Below are 17209 nucleotides of genomic sequence, written 5' to 3' on the forward strand. Positions count from 1 at the left end.
TCGGACCGCCAACCTTCCCGCCAACCTTCCCGCCAACCTTCCCGCCAACCCCTCTTTTGTGTGGTGATGTTTGTGTTTCCTCACTCTTGCAGCCGTTGGGTCCGTAGTCCCAGAATCCAGGAGCGCACTGCCGGCAGCTCGAGTCGCTCACTCCAGGCCTGCAGGCGCACCGACCGCTCTGAGGGTCACACGGCTGGACGAGCGCTGCAGCGGCGTCACAGTCGCACTTACGGCAGCCGGAGCACGAGTCGAAGCCAAACGAGCCATCCTGCGAGGAGGAGTAACAATAATCTGAATGACACACGTGTTCTGAAACTGAGCAAACACGTCACCAACCGCAGGACTGACCTCTGACCTCGTTACATCATGAATCACCTGACCCAGCACGCCGTTTCTCCTCTTATACGGCTCGTTTTTTTGTGACTCATTTAGAAAAATGTATGTTTTTAAAAGTATTCACAGACCTCTCTCTGTCATCTGTGACAGCGGCGTTTCTGAGTGCGAGCTACATTCATATGTTCTAAAGATGGCGCCGCTCTCACCTCGCAGCGATCGCAGAGCGGCCCGGTGACTCCGGGCTTGCAGCGGCACCGTCCGCCGCGTGGGTCACATGACTCGGTTCCACACGGCGAGCAGTCACACTCTGCATTACAAAGCACACACACGCTGAATCCACCTGCAGCCTGCACTGCCAAACCTGATCACGTGACCGCAGGACGCCGAACTCACGGGTGCAGTTTTTGGCGTTAATGGCGTCGCCGTAGTAACCGGGGGCACAGCTCTCGCAGCGCGGCCCGGCCGTGTTGTGCATGCAGCTGAGGCAGTGTCCCGTCAGCGGGTGGCAGTCGGTGAACAGCATGTTGGGGTCCGAGTTCCCGCTGCAATCGCACGTCTGACACCGGCTGCCCAGAACCACCGGGTTGCCATAGAAACCTGGGGCACACCTGTGAGAGGCAGGTGAAGCATTTCTAACTGAAATGGATACACAGCGTGTGGCGTTTTCCTTCCTACCAGCACATCATTAGTTTGTATTTAACTTTATTATTCAAACAAGATTTTTTATTTATGAATGTCTGAGAACGTTTCAGGGTGATCTCAGCACCATCACTTCATCCTCTGTCTGAAACAGGCTGTTTAAGCTCCTCCCCCTGCAGACCAACATTTTTTCTGATTGGCCCTCTTACATGGGCGGAGCTCCTGAACCCTGAGTCTATGGAGACGAGGTCGCCCGCTGACCTCACTGTGAGCATGTGTAGTACGGACGTCTGGAGCGCGGCTCCACTCGTTTACCTTTCGCAGTTCGGTCCGGCGTAGCCGGGCATACAGCGACACTGCATGCTGTCACCTCTCTGCACGCAGCCCTCCGCAAAACTACAGACAGACAGGAAGAAGAGTGAAAAACTACAAATCAGGACAGCATCAAAGCACGTGGGAGACGCTTAGTTTGAAAAACAGGAAATGTTACTTGTGGCGTTCCTCAGGGCAGCAATGTGGGGCCTTTAACATTTTCAGGCTCCATATTTACTGATGACTAAACACTAAATGTGGCTGAATCATTGACCCTTAAATTCATGCTATATTCCCAGTATTCCCAACAAACATGCAGGAATCGGCTGAGGCAGAGGGAGTGGAGGTACTGACTTGTTGGATGGAGCTCTCAGCGGGCAGGGGCAGCTGGAGCACGTCACGGCCTGACCATCCACGCTGTTGTTACCTAGGAACCCCCCCTGGCACGTCTCACAGTGGTCGCCGGCCGTGTTGTGCCGGCAGTTCTGACGGACAGACAGAGACGAGAATGGTTAGAGATCCGTGACATCAGAGCGAGAGGACGTCAGGAGGCAGCGTGCAGTCCGAGCTCCTCACCACACAGATCCCAGATCCGTCCAAACACTGGTCCGAGTGTCCGTTACAGCTACAGGGAACGCACTTCCCCAGGAACAGGCCGATGGTGTCTCGGTAGTACCCCGGAGCACATTTCTGCACACACACACACATCACGACCTTTAACCTTTATCCACCATCACCGCCTCCTGTCTGCGAGTCACCAAACACCCCAACAAACCCAGATCCAAACCCGTCCCTCACCTGGCACGAGTCTCCCAGGTAGTTGGCGGGACACAAGCAGATTTCCACATTGTTGGCGTGGCGTCCAACAGGCAGGCTCTCGGCACCCTCTAGCACGGCGCCACGCAGCGACACGGACTGGGCTGACTGGGAGTGCAGGGCTCGGATCTGCAGAGACTCCAGCCCGACCAGAACCATCATCAGCTCCTCTCGGGACACCGGGTTACCGGTCCGAAAGTGACGGAAACTTCCCTGTAAGCACAGGAAGGACACGAAGAAAACATCGTCATCGGCTCCGCTGTGAGGTCACGTTCTGACATCAGCTGAGTGACAGGTACAGGTGGACCACCTGACCAGAGCTTACGCTTCACACGTGTTCACAGGGAATCTGTAAAACGCTTTCTGAGGCCTCTCATGGGGTCAGGAGTCAACTTTCTAATATTACAGGTGACGTTACCTCAACGATGTGGACGATGCCCAGGTGAGGCTCCTCAGGGGACGAGTACTCTCTCTCCATGAACACCAGGGTCATCTGGTTACCCTGGACGACAGAAACAGGAAGTAAAGCTGTCAGCATGCTAACACACAGCTAACGCTACATATGAGAGGGCACAGGTGTGTGTGCACGTGTGTGCACGTGTGTGTGCACGTGTGTGTGCGCTTTGCACCTTGAGGATGATGTCGGGTTTCGGGGCCTCAGCGGGCAGAGGCAGCACGTCTCCTCTCATGGTCTGGGTGTGCAGACGGTACCTGAGATAGCCTCCGTAGGAGGAGACCTGTGCAGACAGGAGCAGATCAAAGCTCAGACACAAACAGCACCACGCGGCTTACAGGCTGATAAACACAAAGCCTGCAGTTTATCTGCGACAGATAAAACCTGCAGTCTGCTGCACGCATGCAGGTTGCAGCAGGCTGCCATCTGAAGCCGGTCGTTGGAGCGTAACAGCGGGGGATAATAAAGGGTGACGCTGGCTGAATCACACATGAAAGCTGCTGATCTCCGTCTGAGCCTCGGCTGTGTGGGGCGTGTCTGTAACAGAGCGAGGGATTCTGGGATTCTGTGAGGCCGTAAGCTTTACAAACAGATCTGCACCTGGAGACGGCTCAGACGCACTGCTGGCTCACCCTCATCCTCTCTGAGCGCACACAGATCCATCAGATAAAGGCGTGTTCAGACTCCGCCCGGTTCTTACAGCACCTGACTGATCTTTAACTGGAGTAACTCACCTTGTCTCCCAGGTAAGTGTTCGGAGCGTGCCAGTACAGCTCCTGATAAACATCGGGCACGTCGGTGATGTCGGCCTCTACCAGGTCCTGATCTGGATACACGATTACGGGGACTTCCTGCCTGTCGGCTCCCAGCAGCACCCAGCCCTCCATGTCCATGACCTGCAGAGACAACACGGCTGCTGTGAGGCTCGAAGTCAGTAAATCAGCGAGGAAACAGCATTCAGCAGCTTTCTGTGAGCTCGAGTCAGGATCAGCTCGTTACCTCTGCTCGCTGCAGAAAAACTACCACAAACATCAGGTTGTGTTTAACAAAACAAGCATATTATGGGATGTAGACGAGCACCTCGGTGCGCCTCATGCTGGAGCTGTGGCAGCGGTCGGTGGCGCCGAAGCAGAAACAGCTGGTGCAGCCTTTTGGGTTGGTCGGGTCCAAGTGGAACGTCCCATCTCTGCACTGATCACAGCGAGAACCCTGGACGTTCTCCTGCAGGGGGAACACACACACACACACACACACACACACACACACAGACACACATGCACACACACACATGCACACACACACACACACACACACACACACGTCAGACACACAAACATGACAGACTCGTGTACGTTTGTGCGTTTGTGTACGTGAGTGCAAACCTTGCAGAGACACTGTCCTGTGGACGGGTCACACACTTCCTCCTCGGCCCCCGCCTCGTTGCAGTCACATGGTCTGCAGTTGGGGTAACCATAGAAACCGGGGGCACAGCGGTCGCACTGACGTCCGACGATGTTGTTCTGACATCTGGAAACAGAAAACGTCGTGCCGAATCTCAGCTTCTATAACCTTTGACCTCTGTCTGTGTGTGAGTACTCACATCTTTGTGGGGACCAAAATGTCCGTCTCCACAAGTTTGAAGACATGTTTTGTGTCATGGTCACAGTTAGGTTATTGTGAGATTTACAGTGAGGGCAGAGCATAATGAATACCTGACACGTGTGTGTGAGAAGTGAGGAAACAGTCGCTGTCACTTTATGTTTAGGGTAATAACACTGTTCACCACAAGGTGGTGCACTGGGTCAGCGTGAGCTCGATTACATTAGATCATTAAGAAGCTGTTCTCATGTGTGATGGCAGCCTTAGGAAAGGAAATGAGGTTATAAACAAAATAAACTTTTAGACTTTAGAGCTTTTTATTGTCATTGTGCGGTTTCTTGCACAGTGAACCACAAAAGTAAAGAAAACAATATACAACGAGGAAAAAAAAGCTAAATCTATGCATAGATATATGTGAGTAAACTATATACATGGTGTGTGCGTAGAAACACTGTGGGGCTGTAAACAAGGGCAGTTATATAATATATTAAATAAATAAATAAGAGTGGAGGGGCCATGCTCATTTGGGGGGGGGGATGGTAATTCCATTGAGACCAAAACGTTGCACAGAACAAGGAAAGACTGAGAACTGCACAACATAGTTGATCTGCCCCCTGGTGGCGAAAACTTGCATAACGGACACGAGAGAGGCATCGATCTGAAATTGAGCCAAAAAAACGTCAGTTTGTAAAATTATAGAAACTTGCAGAGGATCAGGCAGTCGGAAAGTTGAAACCTGGCAGCTTCAGAGAGCACACAGCCACCGGAGGGAGACAACCCCTCTTTGTCCGGAGGTCGCTTCCTGTTCGTCTTACCTGCACTGCCCACTGAGCGTGTCGCAGCTCACATCGGGCGCGATGATGCCAGCGTGGGAGCAGTTGCAGACCTCGCAGCCCACCAGCGGGTGGCAGCCAAACGTCTGAGGCTCGCACTCGGTGCATTCTGGGAGGACGGTCCTCGGCGGGCAGATGCAGTCACCCGTCACCGGCTCGCACAACCTCGAACCGCAGTTACAGGCTGCAGGTGACACAGGAAGGTAAGTGAGAGCGAGACAGGAAAAACCCCTCGCGCCTTCTTCACAGCAAAATAACAGTTTTAGGGATAAATAAGTGTGAATCTCGGTCGCTGCAGCGTTTCACCCCAGCCTTACACTCGTCTGCACATTTCAGTTATTCCGTTTTTCTGCTTAAAGACGACTTGAAAATACAGGACAGGTGAGATGGTGAATGTGATGAATGATCAGGCGAACACTCACGTCTGCAGTTGGGGAATCCCCAGTAACCCGTGGCGCACATGGAGCAGTCTCGTCCAATCACGTTGGGCCTGCAGCGACACTGACCGCCAAAGCGTTCGCAGGTGTCGCTCTCAGCTCCGACTTCGTGGCAGGCACAAGGCAGCGCGCCGTTGTTGACGAAGGCCGACAGAGATATGGCCGAGCTGAGGCAGAACGGCGAGGAGGAGGGACTGCGGGAGAGAGGAAGAGTTCACACCTGTGAGGATGACGCTAACACGCTAAACCACTGCCCAGCATCTTCACCCGCTCACCTGATGTAAAAGCTGTTTTGACCGCAGAGTCTGATGAAGTCGTAGGATTTGTCCAGCGGCTCCTCACTCAGGTAGCTGGAGCTGTAGCTCGACTCAGGAACAACCAGCAGGTAATCCTGCAGACACGAGGAACAATGTCAGCTGCTGCCTCATCTATATCCCTCAAAATATCCCTGAACATCATTCTGCAGCATCGCTGTGATGCAGAGCGGCGACACTGACCAGCCACAGCGTCTTCCCCGCAGGTATCTGCACCGTGACGAGTAGCTCGTGGTCCGTCACATCCAGAATGATCTGATTCTCCGACACCAGGACGTCACGGCAGCCGTAAGCGTGAGGACAGAACGAGGCGTTGACGTGTCCTGAGGAACAGGAACAAAATAGAGCCAATCATCAGCCCCCACCTGAAGCTGCAGTTCCTCTGACGCCCAGCAGAGGCAGCAGTGAGTCAGTCCCACAGGCTTCTACATGATTTTTAGCCTAAAAGTTTGCATTATTGGGGGTGTGGCCTCTGTTACTGACAGGCGGCTGTAGCTGCTAGCTGTCTGCTAGCTTCACCTGACCTCTGGGCCCGTTTGTGCTGTTGGAGGAGCATTTTTAGTGACATCATGTGACCAATAACAGGGCGGAGCTCCAGTTTTGATGCACAGTGAGATTCATGATTTTGATTGGATGTTACTGGTTAGCAGGTGTGTGTGTGATGCACATGCAGTCTGAACATGTTTCATTACAGCTTTGAAAACTGAAGCTCCAGCCTCAGGTGTATGTCCATCTTTTATATACAGTCTGTGGTGAGAATGACTAGCTTGCTGTCAGTGACGCTGATCCAGGATCAGACTGTGTCCTTACCCTGCCAGATCCGCCCCCCGTTAATGAAGACCTGTACGGGGTAGGTGGGGTGCAGAGGCTGGTGGTAGTGGAGGATGAACACGTAGCGGCCGAGGGCGTGGACCCGGGCAGAGTACATCACTGCATTCTGGGTAAAGGAGGCGACGGGAGAGGAACGATTACGGTGTCAGACACATTCGTGGGATTTTTATCGATCATTTAAAATGTGTGCACGTCTCAGTCGGTCCTGTAACTCCGTTATGTTTCACCTGTGCGAGTGCGACGTCACACATATCTACCTAAACACCCCCCAACAACACGCCCCATCATCATCCGTACCTGCAGCGAGTCCAGCCGGACGTGGTCGGTGTTTTCCGCTCCGAACGGCGGTCTCTCCAAGCCCATCCAGTCTGGCTCCTCCCTCAGAGGAGCCGCAGCAGCAGGGGGGGCGGGCTCCTGCAGGGTGGAGGAGCTCTGGCCCTCCTTCAGGAACAGAGAGTCTGACGGGGTCAGGAAGCGTGAGGGGACGCAGGAAGAGCTGTCAGGGGAGAAGTGTCCGTGCGTGCTGATGCAGTGGACGCGCGGCGCCACGTGCTCCATGCTGAACTGCTGTCTGGGCACCAGGTACACTTTGTGCTGAAACACACGTGCAGCACGCGTTAGCATCGAGCTGATCAGGTGACCGATCATGTGATGCGAGAGTGACTCTCACCAGGAAGAAGGTGGCTCGGTCAGCGGTCAGCTGGATCTCTGCGTCTGAGGGGAGGGAGAAGACCGCCACTCTGTTCTGCTCGTCGACGGCCACGACTCGACACAGGAAGCTACGCACGCACGCACGCACACGCACACGCACGCACGCACACATTTAAATGACTTTACATGAGGCAGCGCGCTTTCAAACACGTCCTTCTCTGTAGTGGGGGGAGGAGCTTACCTGTATCTGCACTGCAGCAAGGTGACTCGGTGTCGGTGCGTTCTCGCTCCCGGCACGTTGACAGCGACGGACAGCGTCTGAGGAAGCTCTTCTTCGCTGGAATACTCGAGGACCAGGACGTAGTCGCCCAGAGACGAGAGGCGCCCTCGCAGCTCGACGCTAATCTGCGCAGAAACCGAAGACGTTAGTTTAACCTGCACGTTTCACCTGTGGACACATTTCACGGCCGTCCGTCTCACATCCAAACCGCTGCAGACGGCCATGTCGGGGTGACGCGGGGAAACCTTCTCGGTCGGGCAGGGGCGGGGCAGGTGGTTGTCGTTGCGGCAGCTGGCGTCGTTGCCCGAGATGGAGGGGAAGGAGTCCAGAGACAGGTACTTGTAGAGCAGACAGCTGAGAGAGACACACATCAAAGCATCTAAACGTCTGCTCCTCGCTCCGGGCTCGAGCCAGCATCTGTGTAAACACGACGCTAACAAAAGATGAATGACGTGAGCGTATTTACTTCTGGCTGGCGTCGGGGGCGGGGCTGTAGGTGCAGGGCTCGCTCACTCTGATCTGCAGGACCGGCGCTTCGTAGTAGGCGCTGGGCAACAGCACCAGGTAGTCCTGCAGGATAGAGGAGCAAAAGTCACTCCCTGTGCACACGTGGCGTGGCGCACGGCGGCCTCCTCACTGGGGTGGCGGTGGGTTGCAAAGCGGTTTACAGGTGCAGCAGCAGCTTCCACAGGGACAGCTGAGCCATGATTTGTATTTGCACGTGTTTGCGTCTCACCAGCAGGACTCCCTCCGCCTCGATCACCACGGTCCAGGTTCCCGGGTTCAGCACGAAGGGCTCCACAAAGGGGACGTTGACGAAGGTCGGCTCCGCGCTGGGAGCGAAGACGATCGGCTTGGACTGTTCGGAGCCTTGGACACAAACCGAGACGTTAGGAATGAGCACAACACGCATTCCTCCCCTCTGCTGCTCTGCTAATCAACTTCTACTGATACTTTCATGTGATTGGTGGAGAACCTACCTCTGCGGCTGCCCTGATAGGCTGTTATTTGACCCTTGGTGGTGGCGCCCTCAGAGCTTATGTATCTGAGGATGAAACGAGTCAGATAGACGTCTGCCTCGCTCATATAAACCTGAAGCCTCACCGCGGTCTACGAGGACATCGTCCAAACAGGGGACAGGAGGAGAGGGGGAGGTTGGAGGGCGACAAGATCAACATTTGTCCTCAAATCCCTGAAACCTGCACTGATCTGTGGCCCTGAGGAAAGACACGGCGCCACCACCACCAGCAGCCAAACGCAGCCGAAGCACAGAGACCGAAGCGTCGCGAGGAAATCGAGAGAGAGTAAGAAGACTTCCCACCTCTCTGATTCCTGCGCTGCCATGGAAACACAGTCCCCTCCCAGCACTTACAGTTCCCGCAGTGGTGGCTCCGGCCGTCCTCCACGACCGTCATCCGGCCCCAAACATCCGAACCTCGCCGGTTAACATAACGCAGCACCACAAAGAAGACGTCCGGAGAGTCGACCGACACCGACACCGACACCTTTGACTACCGAGGGAGCAGAGAGCAGGACGAGGAGCAAAGTAGAGGATCAGAGGAGGCGCACAGAGAGGAGGAAAGAGGAGGAGGAAGACGAGGGGCAGGAGAAGGAAGAGCAAAAGAGACGCTGAGTAAAGGAGGCAGAGACAGAAAACACCGACACAGAAACCAGGACAAAGCGACATGATACAGTCTGTCTGTCACACGGGACAGGAAGCAAACATCTGAAATGCATGCAGAGACACGTCCCGACAACAGCTGGGCCACAGCAACATAACTACACAATAACTGCACACACACATTATTTTAAACAACGTCAATAAGGATGGAAAACATCCTGCAGCTGTGTTTGCTGTTCCTCTGCCGTCCAGCAGAGGCAGCGCTGAGTGAACTGTTTGGTGGATAATCTGCTCTACAATGCACCATTAGGGGTGTGGCCAACAGAAAAGGTCAAAGGTTATGGTCCTACCTGAATCGGGGACATCTGAGCATAACCTCTCCAGCTGAAGTTGGGGAACTCTTGGGGATCGTAGCCGAATCTCACCGGCCGGCCGTCCAGCATGCTTCCCTCCTCAATCTCAAACTTCAGGTGATGGAGGTCCGGGAAGTAGTGATCCGGACGAGGTCTGCACAGGAAGTTCAATGAGGTGAAACGCACAGGCATGCTGGGATGAAACACGGACTGAAGAACTCGACCCGAGGCAACGACAGACATCTCTACATTTAACCACATGTCTGTTACAGCAGACGAGAACTATGGGAAATGGAGTCCTAACTTAGCTTCACTTCCTGAAATCTGTCCGAGGTGTGCTGAACTCACAGGTTACACTTTGGCCCCTCCACGTTGGGTCTGCAGCGACAGTGGCCGCTCCTCTCGCCGCACGAAGGACCCACGGCGCCACCGATGTCACACTGACACCCTGAGAAAACAACAGGTTAACAGCTGAAGCAGCACACCTGTACCTGAGTGCTCAGAGCACCGCTCACCCCGGCAGCCAAAGTAGTCGCTCGCCTGCAGGTTGAAGAAGCCATCTTTGCAGGTGGAGCAGGTTCCGCTGCAGACGTTGGGCTTACAGTGGCACTGACCGCTCTCCTGCACACACACAACCATCTCAGCCATTAGCATCACAACAGCAGCAGCCTGGACTTTATTAGAGAAAGGGGACGAATACAGGAAAAAACAGGCAGCAACCTCCTGCAACTGCTCACCGACCAATCAGTGAACAAACATTCACTAACACCACAGGTTACCTGAGGTCAGCTGACTCACCTGAGCACACTCGGCCACGGCGCTCACCGTCCCCGCCACGTTACACTCACAGTCTGCAGAGAAACAACCTCAGGTTACTCTGCGTGTTCCTGTCTAGCTATCTTTGTGAGGACCGAAAGCTGCGTTCTACTTGTGAGAACCAGCAGTCACTTGTGCCGACGCCAGGGATGGGTACCGGTATCCGGTGCCATGATGGCACCTGTTCTGACATAAACGGTAGTAACCAGACCGAAGAGCAGCGCACATTTCGGTGCTTTATTTTCCTGAGCTGTGATACACTTTGGATTCTAGCCAATCATTTTACGTTTCCGAGGATAGTAGGCGGGTCCAGGTACGTACGTTCTTGTAGAGCAGAGCTACAGATTAAAACGCTCAAGACGAAGCGGTCAAAGTCTGGCTGTACTTCACAGCAAAAGATGCAAACTCAGCAGCTGCAACAAGTGCTTTAAGCTGATACTGTGATGCTGTCAAAGGAGGTAACACCTCAAATCTGATGAAACACCTGGCGACGCATAGCGTTTTTTTTAAAAGCCGAGAAATGCGCCGTATTTGATAGCTTGCTGCGAGACCTCACACCGAGCACATCTACTGCGGGTGTGGTGCCTGTTATCGACCCGGAGTTAGCAACATCCCCCAAAAACCCGAAGAGGAGAGTCCTGGCCCCTAGCCCTGCCAGTGTAGCAGAAATGATGAGGATGATGATGCAGCAGCAGCCGTTCTTCTCTGCGTGAGTAGCTTCATGTTGTTCGTGTGTAATTTACGTTGAGTAGGCTAACCACGTTATTACATTAATGCATGTAAGGTGAACTAGCAAACATCATCATAGCTACATGCAGCTGTCTTCTTGTTTGATGGCAGATGCTCCCTTCACCCTGGACAAAAAGGCTAAAATGACCAAAGAAAAAGTGGAAAACAGTTAAACATGAGAGGTTTTTGGACAAAGTTTGTGTTTTTCCATTGTTTAAGCTGCTTCCAGCCAATAGTGATACCATATATGCCCCATAGCTGCAGAAAAGGCTAACATTGTTATCTTTTTACAAAAAACAGCTGAACATGAGAGGTTTTTGGACCAATTTTGTGTTCTTGATTCTTTAAGCACCGGTTTGAGCACCGTTTAAGCACTGGCACCGTTTCAAAAGTACCGGTTTGGCACCAGTATCGGATAAAACCTAAATGATACCCATCCCTAGCGGACACACACACCAGTCCTCACAAGTTTGAAGCCTTTTTGAGGCTCAAAATGTGGTTTTAGTGTCAGGGGTACGATTAGGTCAGGTTTAGGGTCAGGGATTCATTTTTAATGGTTAAGGTTAGGGAAAGCATCATGTCAATAAAGGTCCTCACTAAGATAGCTGAACGTGTGTGTGTGTGTGTGTGTCTTACTGGAGCAGCCTTCAGGTGTGTCCGGCGACAGGTTCCAGTACAGAGGTTTGCAGGTGTCACAGGCCAGGCCCCCCACGTGGAGACGGCACTCACAGCGGCCCTGAGGGAACCAATCACAGCAAAGTTCAACCTGTTTCTCCTTACAAAGCATGCAGGTGCAGCTTATCAGTCGCTGTTATAGAGACGTCAGAGTGCAGGTGGAGGTTAGCCTCCTCTGCTCCACCCTGCAGCTTTACTGCAGCCTCAACACACACACACACACACACACACACACACACACACACACACACACACACACACACACACACACACACACACACACACACACACACACACACACACACACCCTTTCACATCATCTGTGAGCGAGAAGCCAAACACAGGACTCACCAGAGGAGGCGCTATGGTGGTCTGAACAGAGCCGGCAGGATGGCAGCGTCCAGCTTTAAGGACAGAGAGAAGCCGTCACACACCAGCAAACACATCACAGAAACAGCTTCAGTGGAGGCTACAATGATCTTCTTCCTCTGACAGTGGACTCTGTGCTCGTCCTGCTGGACCTCAGTGCAGCGTTCGATACGGTCGTAGGAAGGATTACTTCAAGGACCTCCTTAATCCCACTTCTGTAGAGGAGGCAGAGTCTAAGGACAAAGGCGACGACTTGTCCGTCACTGGGGGCGTGGCCACTGAGGCAGGCAAATAACTGCAGCGCCCGCGGGGGGTGAGGTTCGCCCTGAGAGCCTGAAGCCTCTGGATGTCGTCGGCCGTCCTGGCTGACACGCCTCGACAACGCTGCGTGGAGATCAGGGGCGGTGCCTCAACCGAGGTGTTGTTCCCATCTTTGGGAGGGTGGACAGGAGGGTGAGTGCACCAGCTACAGGGGGGTCACACTCCTCAGCGTCCCTGGTAACGTCACGGAGAGCCCGTCCGTCGCTCAGACCTGGGACACCGGACCAGTTCTTTACTCTTTCGAGGATATTTGAGGGTGCGAGGGAGTTTGTCCCGCCAGCCTGCGCGGGGTGCTTTGGGAGTGTGCGGCGTCGGTACGAACCCTTCAGTTACAGGATCAACCGCAGACTAACCGATGGAAAAATCCACATTTTCAGCTTGGAATTGTGAATTTATATTCTTTTGTATTTTTGTCACATTTTATTTGATGAAATCAGGAAAAATGTTAAAGTCAGCATGAACTGCTGCTCACAGGGCGGGGCATCAGCACACACCTGAAGCACAGGTATCACAGTCGGAAACGTGGACTGGTGTGTCTCTTTTCCTTTTTTTTTCTCATATTTTTATTGAGAGACAAGTGTACATTAGTTTACAATGACAATACAATCTGTTCCCCTCACATATTTTTTAGTTTTTCTTACATGAACAGATACGATAATACACACACACACGCTTAAATAAAATTGAAAAAACAAACAAACAAAACAAAAACTAAGAAGAAACCCAAAATACACACACACACACAAAAAAGGGGGGCAGGAGATATGATATTAATCAGCTGGTAGAGCGTTTAATGACTTGCAATAGTTTACGAAGGGGCCCCAGATACGATAAAATTCTCTGTACTTGCCCTTCGCCACAAGGCCTATCTTTTGCAATTTAAGAAATGACATCACATCTCTAAACCAAACAGAAACTGAAGGTGGCTTTGAAGATTTCCAAAGGAGTAAGATGCAACGTCTAGCCAAAAGTGATGTAAAGGCTAATATTTTGAAGTGTGTAGGGTCGGTTAGACCAGTGTTGACTGGAAGCCCAAAAACAGCTAGAAAAGGGTCCATGCAGATTTGGGTCCCAAGAGCCTTGGAAAGAATAACTGAATACTGACTCCAGAAGCCGTGGAGTCTTGGGCACAGAAAGAACATATGGCCTAGGTCACATGGGGTGGCATGACACCTCTCACACTGACCCATTACTTGTGGGTAAATCTCAGACAGACGAGACTTTGAATAGTAAACCCTGTACAACACCTTGAACTGGATAAGTTGTAACCTGGCACAGGACGCACCATAACGGACATTGGATACTGCTTTCTCCCATTGCTGATCCAAAAAAATTACTCCTAACTCCCGCTCCCAAGCCCCCCTAATTTTAGCAACTGAATGGACATTTAAATCCATAAGTTGTTTATATATTAAAGATATAATTGACTTCTTATTGGGTTTAAGGGATAAGAATTCCTCCCACGGTTGGACATTTGGAAGAAGAGGGTAGGAGGGGAAGAGAGCAGAAGTACAATGCCGTGCCTGAAAATAATGGAATAGATTGGCAGCCGGAAGATTTGTTTCTGAACACAGGTCTAAAAAAGTTAAGAAAGTGCCATCTTTTCTCTTTTCCTTTTTAACAAACTCATTTACGTGAACGTGAGCAACCCAAAGTTTCACCTGTTAATAAAGACGAATTACTGAACACGAGTGGATTCAGAGCTCCGGTCCTGCAGCTGTTACTGTCAGAGCCAACAGACACACACGGCTGGTGTTTACTGTGTGTGTGTGTGTGTGTTTACCTTGGCAGGTGGGGAAGCCGTAGGCACCGTGTGCACAGCTGTCACACCTGAGTCCCACCACGCTGGGCAGACACACACACTGTCCCGTCAGCTGGTCACAGCTGGAGTAACGTGAACCTTCAGGAGAGCACTGGCAGGCTGGAACACACACACACACACACAGACACACACAGACACACACACAGACACACACACAGACACACACACAGACACACACACAGACACACACACACACACACACACACGCACGCACACACGCACGCACGCACACACACACGCACACACACAGACACACACACACTCGTCATTCGTCTGTTTCATGTAGTTTTACCCCTGAAACACAAACCATGTCTTTGTCTTACCTGTGCAGCTCGGGTAACCGTAGTAACCAGGAGCACACTGGTCACATGACGCTCCGCTGTAATTGGGCCGGCAGTGGCAGTGACCTGACGCGGTGCAGCTGGAGTCCAGAGAGGTGCGAGGATCACAGGTGCACTCTGGGAGACGCAGAGATGAACATCAGTGAAAGTTCACACAACCACGCAGAGCGCAGCTACACCGGAGACACCAAACAGCCACCTCCACCAGGCTCAGCTGTACAGCTGCATCTAAAGGTCAAAGGTCACTCTTTGAGGATTCACATGTTGGACAGAGAAGACAGAGGAGTGGACGAAGCATCCATGTCCACTGTGAACCACCATCTTTGAACAGAGGGCGGGGCTTAGCACACCAACTGTCTGCCATCTATAATCCAGACGCCTTAACGCCCACTCACACCCTGGGCCAGCTGACCTCAGTGAGTCACATGATAGGGCGGGGGCAGGTTTCACAGCAGGTTCACCTGAAACTTCTGCTGATCGTGACCTACACCTGTTTCCACACCTTGGCTCGCGTGATTATGTAGATCAGCAGATCCAACTCCAGCCTCGAGGGCCGGCGTCCTGCAGGTTTGCAGGTTTATCTGTACGGCACAATTCAACAACAAGGTGGTTCAAAGTGCTTTACAGAGACAAATAAGAAGCATGATTTAAAATTGATTAAAACTAACAAACAAATAAACAAAACAAATAAAATCAAAAATCAAATCAGATAAAATCAAAACAGATAAAATCAGTAGTTAAAATATAAGTTTTGAGATTTAAGCTTAAGTGCAGATTTGGTGTTTTATTCAAATGCAGCTGAGAACAGGTGAGTCTTCAACCTGGATTTAAATAAAATGGGTGTTTCAGCTGATCTGAGGCTTTCTGGGAGTTTGTTCCAGATATAAGGAGCATAAAAGCTGAATGCAGCTTCTCCGTGTCTGGTTCTGACTCTGGGAGCTGATAAAAGACCGGATCCAGATGACCTGAGGGATCTGGAAGGTTCATCCTGGGTCAGGAGGTCACTGATGTCACCCTGGGTCACCACACCTGAATTAAACGATGAGTTCATCACCAGGCCTCCGGAGAACTTCAGGACATGTTGAGGAGCTAATTTAAATCCGCTGTGTTGGATCAAGAACACGTCTGCAGGACGCCGGCCCTCGAGGCCTGGAGTTCGCCACCCCTGATATAGAGGATCAATACGGGGTCCGTGTCCCTCTTTGGGACACTCCCACAGGTCTTAAATCTGGGACCACCAGTTGTTGTTAGAACTGAAGAAGCTTCTCGGATGAAACGTCTGCTTAGACTACGATGAGCTGAGAAGCTTCACAGACCATCATTTGTAAAGTGTGACGACGCTGTGCAGCTCGTGGCAGACGCGCACCGCTGCTCAGTAAATGTGTTTCATTACAAACATGCAGCTGGTGTGATGTTTGGCTCCTCTCAGTCTCACCTCGGTCCAGAATGAAACTACAACCCTGACCCAGAGGTGTCCTTCTTCATTAGACGATTGAACCTGAACTCCAGTGAAATTTAACGATGTGGTGTAACACCTCGTAAGAGGGTGCGCTCAGTGTTTCCATGTGTGTCAGGTTCTCTCACCTTTACAGTCGGGGTAGGAGTGGAATCCAGATCTGCACTGCTCACATCGAGGACCCTGGAACTCCGGTCTGCACAGACAGCGCCCGGCGGCGTCGCAGCCTTCAGGGAGAGAGCCGAGCGAGCTGCATCCACACACTGCAAACACAGCCGACACACAATGAGACGGCGAGCTGCGGCTGCTGAGTGCACGTAAGGCCGTTTACACCTGCGCTGTGACGAGCTCGCTGCGGTGTGGCGAGCTCGCTGCGGTGTGACGAGCTCGCTGCGGTGTGACGAGCTCGCTGCGGTGTGACGAGCTCGCTGCGGTGTGGCGCAGACTGTGACTGCAGCGTGGGCTCGCAGGATTATTACACACAAACTGTCGCTCATGTGTGAGCTCCAGCTGAACGACACGTAACTGCTGAGCTACACGCGTGCAGGAGGTCATGAGGAGAGTCCGGGTCTGATGGGCGGGACTTACGCTGGCACAGCGGGTAGCTGAAGTAGCCCGGAGCACACCGATCGCACTGAGGACCCAGGAACCCGCTGCGACACACGCCGTGACCGGTGACCTCGTCACATGACCCGTCCAGGCAGCCAGGCCCTGCACACTGACAGGCTGCACACACACACACACACACACACACACACACACAGTGTCAGTGTTGTGTTTGTGGATTACTGAAACAAGGACGTCGTCCCCTCGGCTCTGTGATTGGACGGCTGTGAGTCATCAGATCACAGGTGTGACTGACACATGTTGGAGATGGGTGGAGTTTGTGATGTCAGCTGAGGTGGAGATGGGTGGAGCTTTTTGCAGCTCGTGTGTTTCGTGCTGAAGCTGCAGCCGTGGGGATGTTCCTGACGCTTAAGTGTGCACGTCTCACCCTCACAGTTGAGCCCGTAGAAGCCCGGCGCGCAGGCGTCGCAGTGGTCTCCGGTGAAACCCGGTTTGCAGATGCAGGTCCCGGTCCGAGGGTCGGCCCTGCACGAGTTCTCCACGGTTCCTGCTGCGCTGCACTCGCAGTCTGCACAAGAACGAGCCTCGTTTAGACGCTGCTCTCAGTAAACTCACCTCAGGCTGCAGGAGAGCGTGG

General features: G+C 52.6%; 1 protein-coding gene across 2 annotated transcripts in view; it reads right to left on the bottom strand.

The window, feature by feature from the left end:
• Positions 1–17209, bottom strand: part of lama5 (laminin, alpha 5) — a 69032-nt gene that overhangs the window by 17822 nt on the left and 34001 nt on the right. Inside the window, exons 12-46 of one of the 2 annotated variants that reach the window (XM_087834012.1) lie at positions 17000–17140; positions 16594–16731; positions 16134–16268; positions 14532–14666; positions 14170–14307; positions 12048–12100; positions 11658–11757; positions 10275–10327; positions 9992–10097; positions 9825–9924; positions 9474–9630; positions 8483–8612; positions 8239–8372; positions 7969–8072; positions 7703–7856; positions 7464–7627; positions 7242–7350; positions 6869–7165; positions 6551–6677; positions 5924–6063; positions 5702–5817; positions 5412–5620; positions 4972–5173; positions 3940–4084; positions 3638–3778; positions 3292–3453; positions 2733–2840; positions 2522–2605; positions 2086–2316; positions 1864–1977; positions 1642–1772; positions 1291–1371; positions 730–944; positions 543–643; positions 85–268 (exon numbers count right to left, since the gene is read on the bottom strand). In XM_087834012.1, the coding sequence (XP_087690138.1) occupies positions 85–268; positions 543–643; positions 730–944; positions 1291–1371; positions 1642–1772; positions 1864–1977; positions 2086–2316; positions 2522–2605; positions 2733–2840; positions 3292–3453; positions 3638–3778; positions 3940–4084; positions 4972–5173; positions 5412–5620; positions 5702–5817; positions 5924–6063; positions 6551–6677; positions 6869–7165; positions 7242–7350; positions 7464–7627; positions 7703–7856; positions 7969–8072; positions 8239–8372; positions 8483–8612; positions 9474–9630; positions 9825–9924; positions 9992–10097; positions 10275–10327; positions 11658–11757; positions 12048–12100; positions 14170–14307; positions 14532–14666; positions 16134–16268; positions 16594–16731; positions 17000–17140 (4839 nt within the window). Of the gene's footprint in view, positions 1–84; positions 269–542; positions 644–729; positions 945–1290; positions 1372–1641; positions 1773–1863; positions 1978–2085; positions 2317–2521; positions 2606–2732; positions 2841–3291; positions 3454–3637; positions 3779–3939; positions 4085–4971; positions 5174–5411; positions 5621–5701; positions 5818–5923; positions 6064–6550; positions 6678–6868; positions 7166–7241; positions 7351–7463; positions 7628–7702; positions 7857–7968; positions 8073–8238; positions 8373–8482; positions 8613–8874; positions 9014–9473; positions 9631–9824; positions 9925–9991; positions 10098–10274; positions 10328–11657; positions 11758–12047; positions 12101–14169; positions 14308–14531; positions 14667–16133; positions 16269–16593; positions 16732–16999; positions 17141–17209 lie in introns of both variants that reach the window. The other variant, XM_087834011.1, reaches the window with a different exon arrangement.

This window comes from Neolamprologus brichardi, chromosome 20 (genome assembly GCF_056152115.1).
Source record: "Neolamprologus brichardi isolate AB-2024 chromosome 20, ASM5615211v1, whole genome shotgun sequence".
Lineage (NCBI taxonomy): Eukaryota > Metazoa > Chordata > Actinopteri > Cichliformes > Cichlidae > Neolamprologus > Neolamprologus brichardi.